The sequence below is a fragment of the Balaenoptera ricei genome, chromosome 10 (assembly GCF_028023285.1).
Source record: "Balaenoptera ricei isolate mBalRic1 chromosome 10, mBalRic1.hap2, whole genome shotgun sequence".
In the NCBI taxonomy this organism is placed as follows: domain Eukaryota; kingdom Metazoa; phylum Chordata; class Mammalia; order Artiodactyla; family Balaenopteridae; genus Balaenoptera; species Balaenoptera ricei.
This window is the reverse complement of record NC_082648.1, coordinates 52,531,347-52,546,234: the sequence shown is the minus strand read 5'-3', so window position 1 is coordinate 52,546,234 and position 14,888 is coordinate 52,531,347. Positions and strand designations below refer to the sequence as shown.

General features: G+C 41.0%; 1 protein-coding gene across 2 annotated transcripts in view; it reads left to right on the top strand.

Annotated features, from left to right (window-relative positions):
* PPM1H (protein phosphatase, Mg2+/Mn2+ dependent 1H) overlaps nt 1-14,888 on the top strand; it is a 265,477-nt gene that overhangs the window by 124,245 nt on the left and 126,344 nt on the right. For both annotated transcript variants that reach the window (XM_059936399.1, XM_059936398.1), the window contains exon 4: nt 8,168-8,280. In XM_059936399.1, the coding sequence (XP_059792382.1) occupies nt 8,168-8,280 (113 nt within the window). The remainder of the gene's footprint in view (nt 1-8,167; nt 8,281-14,888) is intronic.

Below are 14,888 nucleotides of genomic sequence, written 5' to 3'. Positions count from 1 at the left end.
GTGAGAATGCACATAGAAGGTCTCTTCTGTGCCACCCCCTTGAGCTCACTTTATACTGAGGCAATTATTTGGGTTCCAAAGACTTTCTCTCCCAAGCAGCATCCTGCATGCAGACACAGTAGGAGATGTGTAAAGATGTTATAAGGACTAGAGTAAGGTGAGTGGGCAGTAGTGTCCTTAAAACCTGGAGATTAAAAAGTGATGACAAGCTCTTAGGTAGAGCAAGAGCAGCTAGAAGCGCCTCTGCAGAATTGAATGTCCACACCGTGCACATTCCAGGATCTCACGATGTCAGGTTGAGTGCTAATGAGAGGAGAAAAGTAAATAATATTAAACAGCGTCGTCTGATTTGTTTACAAGGCAAAAAATTGTTCATATACTCATACCTCTAATTTGCAGTCTCTCCTCACTTTAACTCATTTCTTCTTTGGTTCCAACGTTTCTCTCCTTGTCACATATTTACCCTTTGAGTAGCAGGTGGTTTAAAATGCACCTCCATCTCAGGAGTATCTGGGAGCCTTCAATCCCAAGAAAAACACCAGGAGGCAAGAAAAGATTATTTAGGAAAAAAAGAGTCAAGGTAGTAAAATTGACTCCTCCTTGGGCTTGGTATAAAAAATCTCCCTCTATCATGGAAGCTCTGATGTGAATAGCTGTTTCTAAACATGGGTGCTCAGAAAGCTAAATATTTAATTGAGATAAAAATTTGACGGCGGACCGTGCCGCTAATGGGAGAAAAAGTCAGCTTACATGACAGAAGTGAAAAAAAAACAAGAAATTTTGGCTTTTTTATTTCCTTCGGTAATTGCTTGTACTATGAGGTATCTCTCACTTCGAACTGCTGTATTCTCCACTTTATCCACTAGAGGCCAATGTCACATTGAGTCAAGCCTCCACACGGATCTCAGACTGTTTCTGCCCATTAATGGCGCAGGGTTCCTAGCAACTACTGTACTTGAGAGGCTCATTCAGAAAAATACTTAGTAAAGAGCCCCATTCTTGTTTTTTAAATTTTAAAAAACTTTTCACTAGCTGGTTCATTACCAGAGATTTTCCTTGGACACTTGGTTGCCAGCGAAAACATCACTTCACTTTCCTGTGTAATTCATTCAATCCATAAATATTTGTTGAGAACTAACTGTAAGCCAGGCCTAACTGGGAAGAGAGCATGGAAGAAATTAGGCAAAGACAGATATTAAACAGATACAATATAAATGGGAAGGGCCTCGAGAGGAGAAATGCAGAGTAGGTAGGAATCTGGATAAAGAGATGAAGTAGGGTTCCCTGGAGAAGCGATGCTGTCAGGGAGTGGGAGGAAAGCAGACAGAACGTGGGAGCTGGGAGAGTGCTCTGGGCAGAGACAACCGTTGGTGTGAAGACCCACATCACGGAGAGAACCCAGATGGGCCAAAGGCAGCAAGCTGACGTCCACCGTGGTTAGATGCAGGTTTCAAGGGTAGGGACGCTGTAAGGTGACTTGGAGAGGCCATCTGTAACCAGCCTGTGGATGACTTGCTGTGCCATAATATGAATTTTGGGCCTTAAGCCATTCTGTTCTTTTCTAATCCACCCCACCCTATAGCTTCTTCTTCACACTTAACGTTTTTCCCAGATTGTCTCTCTAGCCCCCAGCGTGCCTGCTACCTGGGCTTTGCACCATGTGCTTGGCCTTATTAAGTGAGAATACTCATCATTCCTTGGTTCTCCTGGTTCTTGGCAGTGTGGCCCTACCTCCTGCACGGCTGGGGACTGAGCCAGCTGATGCCTGTTGGCCCAGAATAGTTATTAATACTGTCCCCTTTTACTCTCGAAAGTGTCCCTGTCTGGGTGATGTCATATGTTTACCCTAATTATAGAGAGATGCTCTAGTTTTTTCTTTGCTTCATCAGGGACTTCAGGAAAAATCTACTCCAGTGTCACAGAAAAGTGCCTGACTTCGCCATTAAATAGCTTGGGTCGAGCTTCAGAACTTAGGACAGAGAAATTATATAGCATACTATGGAAGGCCATTGTCAACTCATAAAAAATACTTTTTCTTTCCTCCCTTTCTCGCTATTAGGTTTTGAGAGTCAGGGTTTAAAGGTAAACTTTGGTTCGAAATGCTCAACACACAGCTGATTTCCTTATTCTGTTGGCCTGACCTTGGTGGTTCCTCCTTAGACCTTTCCAAAGGGAGCAGGTTTGGAATCTCCTGGCCATTCTTAATTTTTTTTCTTCACAACAGCCAGCTACTTTCTGACTTTCTAGGTGTTCTTTAGGTATTGCAGGTTTTATGCCATTCTGATCCCCTGTAATAGGAAAACTCAATATTGAATAAGAGTCAGTCATTTCAGCTTTGTGGCTCTCTTGCTTTCTCCTGCACTTTCAATCCCTAAAAATTCCCCATGCCCAGCACCTCAGCCTCAAATTTGCTGCACTGATGACATCTTTGCAGCGACCCCTCCTGAGATTCAGAATGTAACTTATAATATCTTTAAAGGCAAAGCTTGCCTTTCGTTTGGGGTTTTGCCTTATTTATGACAGTTCAGCAAAGTAGAATCAGAGGTCATTCCTCTCTCCCCACCTCCCACCAGTTCCCTTCTCAATTACTTATATTTTATAACCAGCATTCTTCTAGACACCATGGGGGTCTAGAAGGAAAAGATTGGATTTTGTATCTGGGGGTATTTGTCGTCACATTATACAAACACAGAGATAGATAGTATCTCATTTGTTTTAATGTTCTGAGTGACATTAAGTGGAATGTTCATATCTATCTGAAAGAGAAAATTGGATAAAAAGATTCAGAAACACCAGACCAGAATAAATAGTATCTATTTCTAGGAAAAAGTAGGTACTCGTCGAAAAATAAAGGCTAACAGAAGTGGGGGGGGGGGAAATGCTGTGAACAAGAGGAGATGGTAAGTTTCATCAAATGCTGTAAGCCTCTTTGAAAGCACTGTTTTTCCTCTTCTCTTTGATCCTGGGGTTGCCTGGCACAGTACGTGGCTTGTGAGGAGGTGACCTCTGACTGCGGGCCTCTGAGCCATGCTGGCAGAAGTGGGTCTGCCCTGTGGTCCCCTATTGTATCTCATCTTGGATCTCCCTTCAGAGTAAAGGCTGCGTGGCCAAGCTCCTCCTGTGTCCACCATGGAAAATGAACCCTCGCTTCCAAAAGGACCAGGATCTCAGGAACTTTCTGACTGACTGCATTTCTGCTTCCCAACTACACTTTGTAACAATGCCTACTTCTGCAGCTAAGTTTTGTCACTTGTTATGTTTAGGTGGTTGCTTGGCTCAGGATGACAGATACGAAGCAGATAAATGTCTTCTAAGTCCTGATGTCAATCTCCTTCCTACTTCTATGCCCTCCAAAAACAGGGAGGTCATGTCAGAAGTCACTTCCATTGTTGGTATAGTTGCAGGAGACCTTTGCCCTCCTAGGAATCAGAAGCAAGTCAGCAGTGATGACCTTTTTACCTATAGAAATTGAGTTATAGACACAGGCAGGAGCATCTCAAAATTCTGTCCTATTTCCTTTTCAGTGTGGGTATAGGTTCCTCGCCACAGTGAAGAATGTTTTGGAGGTTTGATTGTTACGGAGGGAGTAAAATGGCAACATTTTAACTTGTGAAACTAGCATACATCTTACTGTCCCTGAGTAAATGGTTGGAAATACCACTCAGCTTGGCTTTGTTGGTAAAAACCATATGGTGACATTATGGTGAAAAAGGAGGACGAATGAATGCAAAGCTAATTTATAGTTTATAAATTTTAATGGTTTTGAAAACTAGAATATTCATGGTAAGTGGACCTGTTGGTCTGTCTGTATTTAAGCTAGAGGTTTTTTGTTTTTGTTTTGTCTTTGTTTTTAGAAGAACAGGAAGTTCTTCCAAGAAGGAATGAGCATGTGATTCCACCAACAGCCAGCAGGTGGCAATATTAGGCAGTGCTGGCTTTTCCCTTCCCCATTGCCTGCCTGACAGATTGGCCTCTCAGAATAAACCGAAATCAGGCCCAGATACTAAAACCATGCAGAATCTTATTATTTGTGACTGACGCTATTAGCAATGTGCTCAGAACCATGTTTTAACCCAGTTAGGGGGAGGTGCCGGGTCCTATTGAAACCACCCAACACTCGCTCCCTTCTGGTGTTTGATATTGCTTTCCTTTTGCAACCTGAAACTGGTAGGAAACAAAGAATGATCCTGGAGCTGCATCATCTGTGGGACTTTCGAACCAAATTACAATGATCCTGAGCAATATATTTTCTTTCTTGCAATTCTTTCCTGCTGAATCAGTCTCCTTTCACACACTTTCTTTTTTCCCTTCACTGCTCTCATTCTTCCTTGCAACAAAAAGGAGCAAAATACAATCCCAAGTCTTAAAAATTGGATCAATTCTTTGATTTAGAGATAAACCTTGCTTAAATGTAATATTTAGACAGATACAACACAGGATAAATCACTTCTGCTAGGTAGAAAGCAGCCTTGAGAGGGACCCTTGATTGAACAGATAAATCAATTATCTTGTTAATGGAATCTTCTGAGTCACTTGAGTTGATCCTTTTAGATCATACTTGAAAAGGAATGATAGTATGTGCATGTGTTTTGCTGGTAATTTATTCTACACTTATGTCTTGAGGTTCATGACAGCTAAAATGGGGGAGATATTCCAAATCGGTCTTTGTTTAGCATAAGCAGTGGGCAGTTTTCCCATGATTTCCTTAATCTTTTGAAAAAAGTACCCAAACTTCTTGAGGGATACATTTTTTTTTTTTTTTTAATGTAGAGTGTGAGAAGCTTAAGCTAACTGGAAAAGTTAAGAGTTTGAAGAAATTAGTTTAGTTAATTCAACAGTAAATATATCTTTATTGACTTCATTTATCATGTTTGATCTGGTAGTAAAAGAACCACCCAGATGGTCCTTTAATGTTCCTTTTAGTACTAAGATTTTGTGAAACATCTTTTAAAGAGGAGTAGGTGGTGTAGGAAAAAAATGTGCTATTTTGGCTTGTAGGGAGGGGAGGGGGAACAATTATTTTTAGAATATGTTCTAGTTACACCCAGTTTTAGAAGAAGAAATAAAAGAGCATATTTTCATGTCAGTGAATCCTACAGGGCGGATGAAGTCTGTGGAAACACATCTTTCAAATCCTTTCACTGTGATCCCAGAGAGCACACATGTAATTAAAGTGTGCGTCTGAGCGCACACGCATATGTCTGTTACCACGCAGAGGCGGTAAGTGATGAAAGCATGAGCATGTTAGCAAAGTTTCTTGTGTAAAAAATAGCTAGACTTTGGTCCACTGTTTATGTGGAAATGTTGCCAAATTTGCATTCCTTATGCCGGGGGAACTGCAGAGGGAAGGTAGGAAAAGATGAAAGAAACAAATCAATTAGAAAAAAATATTGACTCACGCTATTAATGTCATAACAAGGCATTCAATGGGCAGGCTAACTGGAATGTTTCCCCCTAAATGAAAGGCAAATGTGAACTCTGCTGGAGCAGAAAATCTTAGTGTCAAACACTCTATCTTGATATTTTTTTAAAGGATGAAATAATTTTATAATCAGATTTTCTGGTGATGTAAACCATGATAAGTAATGCACCTACGATGCAGAATAAACTTGTTTGTCTGAGTCCCAGAGGAATTCTTTGCCGTGGGCGGCTCTTTCACGTGGACCCCGTGTACTTTTTGGATCGCACCAATGGTTTTAAGTCTGTCAAGCATCATTCACACTCCGGTCCGTAAGCAGTTGGGTGCTTAAAGGATTTTTACTCAAAACTGCCTTTCATTCAGACTTTAGGTATTCAAACAAATAGTGATTCTGGATGTGAAAGGCCAGAGCAGTTCTTTCCAGTGTATTAAAAATGTTAGTATTGAGTGTGGGCTTTATATACCAGTTTCTATATTAATTTGATGAAATATGTATCTATCATAATATCAACTTAATTTTATTTATTTAAATGCAAAAAAATTGCATAAACCTGCCCGCAAACTCCTGTGTGAATAGGGTTGTTGGTTCTGTTTTGATGCACTGTTTGGAGGTTCAACAGACGGAACTTCTGACGTCTCGATGTTTTCTTTCCCCTCTTTCACTTTCTTGTGACGGTCTTTCCCTGCTGACGTGTGTCCCTCCTCCTCGTCACCCTCCAGCCTCCTGCCATCCCTGCTTGAGTTCTAATAACCATTCATTCATTCATTCCTGTCAATTGACTGTGTGTTATTGGAAGCCTGGGTTCCTGCTTAATTACAATCTCAGTGAGTGTTTATGCACGTTGTAAGCTTTTCATTTATGAATGGTGGAACACGTCTCATGTTAAGGCAGGGGTAAAATGGTGGGGAGATAATTGGAAACCCAGGCGTTTTATAATGTATTTCTTTATTTGCCCATTGAATAGACATTTATTAAATTACCTTTTACTTGGCCCAGTATGGGTGTTGAGGATCTAGCAGTGAGCAAGAAAGGTCTCTGCTGTCAGTCATGGGATCCAGGCTGTGGGGAGAATCTAGCTGGTCTCTGAAGCCCCTCATCTACGCCGTCTAATTTAATCCTCATGACAGCCCCTTTAAGCTAATTTATACAGAGTTTGTAAATAAATTTTAAAAATTCAGTGTGGTCTTTGGAGGTGGTCCTCGTGCTTGACCCGTCTGCAGCACGTGATGTTGTCATTCACTCAACCCCTTTTTGGAATTTTTCTTCACCTTCTTCTAAACCATCACATCCCATATAGTACACTCATTCTTACCCCTCCCGATGGTTCTGCAGCCTTCCCCCCACCCCCTGCCCTTACCCTTTACTCAGTTCATTCCCAGTATGTTAGTTTCTCCCAGGTCTTGTCTTTGTACTTTTTCTCGCCTTACATTTTGACCAATACTGTGTTCTTAATCTGTTTTCAAAGCTCAGGCTCTTCTCCTGTTTCCAGTTTCTCCTTGGTGATTTATCTGACTTTGTGTTATCGCCTCTGGCCTCTGGAGCACAGCAGCTGCCGATAAATGCTGGATTACTGAATTATCGCCGCTTTCCATCAGGAGGCTGGCTGAAGCAGCTGAGTTCTAATTCTGTGGGTTTCTAAGCATCACAAACGGGCCCTGGCCCTTGGTCAGCCGACAGCAACCTCAGAATCAGCCAGGGCACCATTTCCTCCTCTTCTGTACCCCACCCTCGTCCTGTCTTCCTTGGCCCCAACAATAGATGGCGATGAGAACATTGGGCATTATTTTGGCCAGCATTCGGTTTATTTTCCTAACTCAACTCTCATTTTTCTGAGGTCACGGAACCCTGGCTTCTGTCACTGACACAGCATTTCACAAAGACATCTGTCTGGAGGTTGATGCATCTCTGTCCATAGGAATGTGGTTCTATTTTTAATTTCCTTGGGGAGACCTCATTAGGTGGCAGGTGATAAGTACTAGGCTTTAGAGGAGGAGAACCCAACTGGAATCCAAACTCCAGCGGGGTAAATATGGGCAAGTTCCCCACTTGTCTGCATCTGAACAGTGAGGTTAATGATACAGTTGTGAGAATGAGATGCGATTCTATATGTAAAGTGCTTCTCGCACTGACTGATGTAGAGCAAGTGCTCACTGCAGGTTGGCTGATACTATGCGTGTGTGTTCTTCTTGTGAATTAGTGGCCTTGGGAAGAGGAAGTCAGCTCAGAGTTCAGAAGCTTCTATCTTTGATCAGTAAGACGGGGGTGGACTCCTGCCCAAGTTGAATTGAGGACACAGTCCTTCAAGTCACCTGTCTCGTCTAGCTGTAAAGGAATTTATTTATTGGAGACTTTGGGGTTAAAAACATTGTTCAGGTCCAAGCACTCGACATTATTAGCCTCTCTAATCTGTTTTCCACAGCAGCTCAGGCTGTCCATACAAAGACTGAATTTTCCGTAAGCCATGATATTTATTAAATACAATTGGTTTAATTCTTCTCATTTTTGTCTGATTATATCTGTTTGCCTTCCCTTGTTTCCTGTCTCTGGTCCGCAGATGGTCTGGTAGGCGACAGTTTTATGCCAGTGTCCTCTCCAGAAATGCTTGTCAGGTGATAGAAAGCCAGTACTAAAGATTTTCTTGTCCCTTCTTCGAATCGTATTCAGATCTTAGGGCTGTGTGGAGGGAACAAGGCTAAGACAGTCTTTGTTCCTGTACAGTCCAGTACTAACTTTGTCTTCTTCTCCAGGACCTACAAATCGAACGAGAGAGGAGTTCATACAATATATCTGGTGGTTGCACAGCCCTCATTGTGGTTTGCCTTTTGGGGAAGCTGTACGTGGCAAATGCTGGGGACAGCAGGTAAGCAGATTAGCCCTCTGGTTCTTTCTAAAGTTTAATGCCTTCCTTTAATTTTTTAATCTTTTTTAAAAAAGTTAAATGCTTAGAAATAAAATAATCCTGCTTGGGATTAGATATTGAGAAAGATCAGCCTTCTACATCTGGATAAGAGTGCATTTGAGAAGACTCATCAGGCTGGTATTTAAAGATACGGGTGGTCTTCTCCTTACTTGTCTGTAGTAGCAGTTTATATATATATATATATATATATATACATATATATATATATATATATATATATATACACATACATACATATACACACTTGTGTTTAACCTAAACTAGTAGTATCCAAATGTTTTTTGACTTCAGAACCTGATTTTCGATGAAAGCTTATTAGCAGGGACATAATATGTGAGAGAGACGAGGAGGGAGGAAAGAGATTTGAATGAAATGGGTGTTTGGAGGGGCCTGGGGAGGACTCCCCAGCTAGTTCCTTTTCTACTCGGTAACTTTGCCCTGTGTCCCCTCCCAGAAGCCCAGGAGTGTCTCATTTTATGCATGTGCCCCTACAGGCTGCATTTTCCTCTCTTCTGGGTTCAACTGAGAGGAATTTGGGGCAAGAGATGGTGGTTAACCCTTATGCTATCCAGTATTACCAGAAATCAGATAGACTTGTGTTTTAATCTTCTTTTAAATGACTGATATGTGCTCACTTTAGGTATGGCCACATCTGTTATTTAGTCTATATTAAATTACAGACTTTGTGAAAAGTGTTGTAATATGTATTATACGTTTCTCCGCCCCTTGAGTAACAAAATATGTTGGCCTTCTAGCAGGACTTTTTGCCAAAGGCCGACTCTTTATTCTGAAAGCAGTCAAAGTACTGGACTCTAATCATGATGTCCTCAGAGGATGAGTGACTTCCCTACACGGGCTGTGGGCTAAAGATGCTGTCATTCCTCCAGCTCCTTCCTCTGGGTCACATGCCTCTTCTCAACATCACTGCTTGGTCTAGCCCTCCCGTGAGGTCGGACCCTCCCCTCCCCTGACTCCCTCAGGCAATCAGTGAATTCCAGAGAGCAGGAGAGCCTGAGGGAGTTTCCAGTCACCCTAGTTAAGCATCCTCTCCCTGTCTTCCCACTAAAGATTCTGGAGACCAAAGGACAGTGACCTGCCAACGCAGCAGTATTTGGAGTTTGAAGATGGCTGTTTTTGGAAGGTCTGTTTATTTTTAAGGTTTATGTGGATTTCTGTTCTTCTCTCTCAGTTTCAATATAAAATTTTTCCAGATAAGTGGAAGTGAGTATAAGATGCCATGTTTATCTCATGGCTTCTATTCCCTAGTGGTCCTGGCAGGAGACAGACTCCAACTTGCATGGATCAACTGAATGAAGGAGTGAAAGGGGACCGGCTAGGAGCAGAGGCCAGGAGGGCATTGAAGCCCCCTAGACCTGCAGGGTCCAGGGAGGAAATGCTACAGCCAAGCCCAGGAGAGGGGGCCACGGATGAGGGCCCCTAGGCAGGGGCCACAGGAGAGAATGGGAGGAAATACTCTGACTTCTCCTTCCTATCCCGCTTTCTCCTACCAGGGTCTCCCATTGGATGAGCCTGGCTGGGATGAGGGTCAGAGAGGTTGGTCAGCCAGGGCGCAGGCCAAGATTGCATCTCCAGGGTGGGGGGCAAGTGGAAAGTCACCAGCACATCTGCTCCTCTTGCCCTCCCCAGGGTTGGAGCATCTTGAAAATAGGAATCCTCATCTCCCAGGGCCTTGTTAAGATACACACTGAGGAGCCGGTCTCTGAGCCCTTGTTCCGTTCTGGATCTTGAGCTTGCTGAAGACAGCTGAGCAAGTCAGGGGATGATTCCTTTCTGTTCTGAGTAAAACCGAATCGATGATACAGCTTCTGCACTCATAGTCACCTTTAGTCTGGATGTCTGGTTCCGTGTTTTTCGAAAAGAGTTTGCTTTCCTGGCCCTTCCAGTGACGAAGGTGGTGACCGAGGGCTTTGTTCCCGCCCCTCGTCCCAGGGAAGCATCTTTCACCAGAGGACCCCAGACTCGGAAGGTAACCCAACTTCCATGCCCAGAGTATCTTTATGTTGGATTATGCCTTCCAGAGAAGCACCTCCTCCCCAACTCCCTGTCCGCGTTTTTGAGCACAGTTTCCTTCAAAGCTCTGAGCTCCCTGACAGAGCCGCCTCCCCAGCCAGCCAGGGCTTCAGCCCTGCTTCCCAGAAGCCCAGTGCCCTGTCCAGGACCTTGCGTCCCACCCCACCCCCTTTTAAGTGCCAGTGTCTAGACCAGATCTTGATTTCCTCATCTATAAACATGGTGATATTGGACTAAATATTAATTTCTAAACCTTCTGGCATTCTAAAGATTGTCACTATGAGGAGTGACACTTTTGGAAAGTAAAGTGGTGCTCTAAAGGTTGATCTTTTGGTTACTTTATCTTTCTTAGAGTCAGGTTTTGAAATTGTCAAGTAACTGAAGTTCCTATGTTTCTAAGTGTCCGCATAAGTGTGATGTTTTACATGTTATTCCTAATTTGAAAAGCTTAACAGGTGCTTTTGTCCTTATTAAAGCTGTAAAGCACACCCCCCCTCCCCACCGACTACACAAATTACTTTATGAGAAAACAGCATCTCTAAAACCTAATCAGCTTAATTACATTTGTAGTATTCTGGCCCCAGTATCCAGATATGAATTTGGGGTTTTACGGCCGACGGGTTGGGTGTGCTGTTCACTTATGGGTCATATGTCATGTAGAAACGTAAGCGCAATATGAGTTTGTATTGTATGCACTGTCCAAAAAATAACTTGTAGGACACTTATTAGTTAGTGTATTTTCAGCTCTTGTATAAACAATACATATTTGATATCATCTTATGTAGGATCATTGCCTAGTTTATATACTAATAACATAGGTGTTTGTGTTTACAAATATATTCAGTTCTTCCCAAGAAACAGCAACTAAGTGAATTTTTATCAGACCTACTTAAATGTAGGTCCATTATGACTTATGGACAAGTAGTCGTGAATCCAAGGGCTCAGTTTAAACAAATGGTCAGACCAGCAGAGAATTCTGACAACAGAGCCCTGATTAATTGCTAATTTTTCTTCTTTACTGTCAGATATTGGCTGCCCGTCTGTTTGCTTTAAATCTTGACAGTTTTGAGAGTGAAGCAAATCTTTGTCATAGGATCACTACCCCATAATTATTTACACTTAGGAAAAAAGAACCTTTGCACTGGTTTGATTTGGAAACTATTGGTGGTCAGGAACTGGTTTTTTTTTGTTTTGTTTTTTAATTTTTAAATTTTTTAAAATTTTATAAATTTTATTTTTTTATACAGCAGGTTCTTGTTAGTTACCCATTTTATACATATCAGTGTATACATGTCAATCCCAATCTCCCAATTCATCACACCACCACCACCCCCGCCACTTCCCCCCGCTTGGTGTGCATACGTTTGTTCTCTGCATCTGTGTCTCAATTTCTGTCCTGCAAACCAGTTCATCTGTACCATTTTTCTAGGTTCCACATATATGCGTTAATATACAATATTTGTTTTTCTCTTCCTAACTTACTTCACTCTGTACGACAGTCTCTAGATGCATCCACATCTCTACAAATGACCCAATTTCATACCTTTATATGGCTGAGTAATATTCCTTTGTATATATGTACCACATCTTCTTTATCCATTCATCTGTCGACGGGCATTTAGGTTGCTTCCATGACCTGGCTATTGTAAATAGTGCTGCAGTGAACGTTGGTGTGCATGTATCTTTTTGAATTATGGTTTTTTCTGGCTATATGCCCAGTAGTGGGATTGCTGGGTCATATGGTAATTCTATTTTTAGTTTTTAAAGGAACCTCCATACTGTTCTCCATAGTGGCTGTATCAATTTACATTCCCACCAACAGTGCAAGAGGGTTCCCTTTTCTCCACACCCTCTCCAGCATTTGTTGTTTGTAGATTTTCTGATGATGCCCATTCTAACTAGTGTGAGGTGATACCTCATTGTAGTTTTGATTTGCCTTTCTCTAATAATTAGTGATGTTGAGCAGCTTTTCCTGTGCTTCTTGGCCATCTGTATGTCTTCTTTGGAGAAATGTCTATTTAGGTCTTCTGCCCATTTTTGGATTGGGTTGTTTGCTTTCTTAATGTTGAGCTGCATGAGCTGTTTATATATTTTGGAGATTAATCCTTTGTCCGTTGATTTGTTTGCAAATATTTTCTCCCATTCTGAGGGTTGTCTTTTCATCTTGTTTGTAGTTTCCTTTGCTTTGCAAAAGCTTTTAAGTTTCATTAGCTCCCATTTGTTTATTTTTGTTTTTATTTCCATTACTCTAGGAGGTGGATCAAAAAAGATCTTGCTGTGATTTATGTCAAAGAGTGTTCTTCCTATCTTTTCCTCTAAGAGTTTTATAGTGTCCAGTCTTATATTTAGGTCTCTAATCCATTTGGAGTTTATTTTTGTGTATGGTGTTAGGGAGTGTTCTAATTTCATTCTTTTGCACGTAGCTGTCCAGTTTTCCCAGCACCACTTATTGAAGAGACTGTCTTTTCTCCATTGTGTATCCTTGACTCCTTTGTCATAGATTAGTTGACCATAGGTGCATGAGTTTATCTCTGGGCTTTCTGTCCTGTTCCATTGATCTATATTTCTGTTTTTGTGCCAGTACCATATTGTCTTGATTACTGTAGCTTTGTAGTATAGTCTGAAGTCAGGGAGTCTGATTCCTCCAGCTCCATTTTTTCCCCTCAAGACTGCTTTGCCTATTCAGGGTCTTTTGTGTCTCCATACAAATTTTAAGATTTTTTGTTCTAGTTCTGTAAAAAATGCCACTGGTAATTTGATAGGGATGCATTGAATCTTTAGATTGCTTTGGGTAGTATAGTCATGTTCACAATATTGATTCTTCCAGTCCAAGAACATGATATATCTCTCCATCTGTTTGTATCATCTTTAATTTCTTCCATCAGTGTCTTACAGTTTTCTGCATACAGGTCTTTTGTCTCCCTAGGTAGGTTTATTCCTAGGTTTTTTTATTGTTTTTGTTTCAGTGATAAATGGGAGTGTTTCCTTAATTTCTCTTTCAGATTTTTCATCATCAGTGTATAGGAATGCAAGAGATTTCTGTGCATTAATTTTGTATCCTGCTACTTTACCAAATTCATTGATTAGCTCTAGTAGTTTTCTGGTGGCATCTTAGGATTATCTATGTATAGTATCATGCCATCTGCAAACAGTCACAGTTTTACTTCTTCTTTTCCAATTTGTATTCCTTTTTCTTCTCTGACTGCCATAGCTAGGACTTCCACAACTATGTTGAATAAGAGTGGCAAGAATGGACATCCTTGTCTTGTTCCTGATCTTAGAGGAAATGCTTTCAGTTTTTCACCATTGAGAATGATGTTTGCTGTGGGTTTGTCGTATATAGCTTTTATTATGTTGAGGTAGGTTCCCTCTATGCCCACTTTCTGGAGAGTTTTTATTGTAAATGGGTGTTGAATTTTGTCAAAAGCTTTTTCTGCATCTTTTGAGACGATCATATAGTTTTTATTCTTCAATTTGTTAATATGGTGTATCACATTGATTGATTTGCGTATATTGAAGAATCCTTGCATCCCTGGGATAAATCCCACTTGATCATGGTGTATGATCCTTTTAATGTGTTGTTGGATTCTGTTTGCTAGTAATTTGTTGAGGATTTTTGTATCTATATTCATCAGTGATATTGGTCTGTAATTTTCTTTTTCTGTAGTATCTTTGTCTGGTTTTGCTGTCAGGGTGATGGTGGCCTCATAGAATGAGTTTGGGAGTGTTCCTTCCTCTGCAATTTTTTGGAAGAGTTTGAGAAGGATGGGTGTTAGCTCCTCTCTAAATGTTTGATAGAATTCACCCGTGAAGCCATCTGGTCCTGGACTTTTGTTTGTTGGAAGATTTTTAATCACAGTTTCAGTTTCATTACTTGTGATTGATTTGTTCATACTTTCTATTTCTTCCTGGTTCACTCTTGGAAAGTTATACCTTTCTAAGAGTTTGTCCATTTCTTCCAGGTTGTCCATTTTATTGGCGTAGAGTTGCTTGTAGTAGTCTCTTAGGATGCTTTGTATTTCTGCGGTGTCTGTTGTAACTTCTCCTTTTTCATTTCTAATTTTATTGATTTGAGTCCTCTCCCTCTTTCTCTTGATGAGTCTGGCTAAAGGTTTATCAATTTTGTTTATCTTCTCAAAGAACCAGCTTTTAGTTTTATTGATCTGTGCTATTGTTTTCTTTGTTTCTATTTCATTTATTTCTGCTCTGAGCTTTATGATTTCTTTCCTTCTGCTAACTTTGGGTTTTGTTTGTTCTTCTTTCTCTAGTTCCTTTAGGTGTAAGGTTAGATTGTTTATTTGAGAGTTTTCTTGTTTCTTGAGGTAGGCTTGTATTGCTATTGACTTCCCTCTTAGAACTGCTTTTGCTGCATCCCATAGGTTTTGGATCATTGTGTTTTCGTTGTCATTTGTCTCTAAGTATTTTTTGATTTCCTCTTTGATTTCTTCAGTGATCTCTTGGTTTTTTAGTAACGTATTGTTTAGCCTCCACGTGTTTGTGTTTTTTGCATTTTTTTC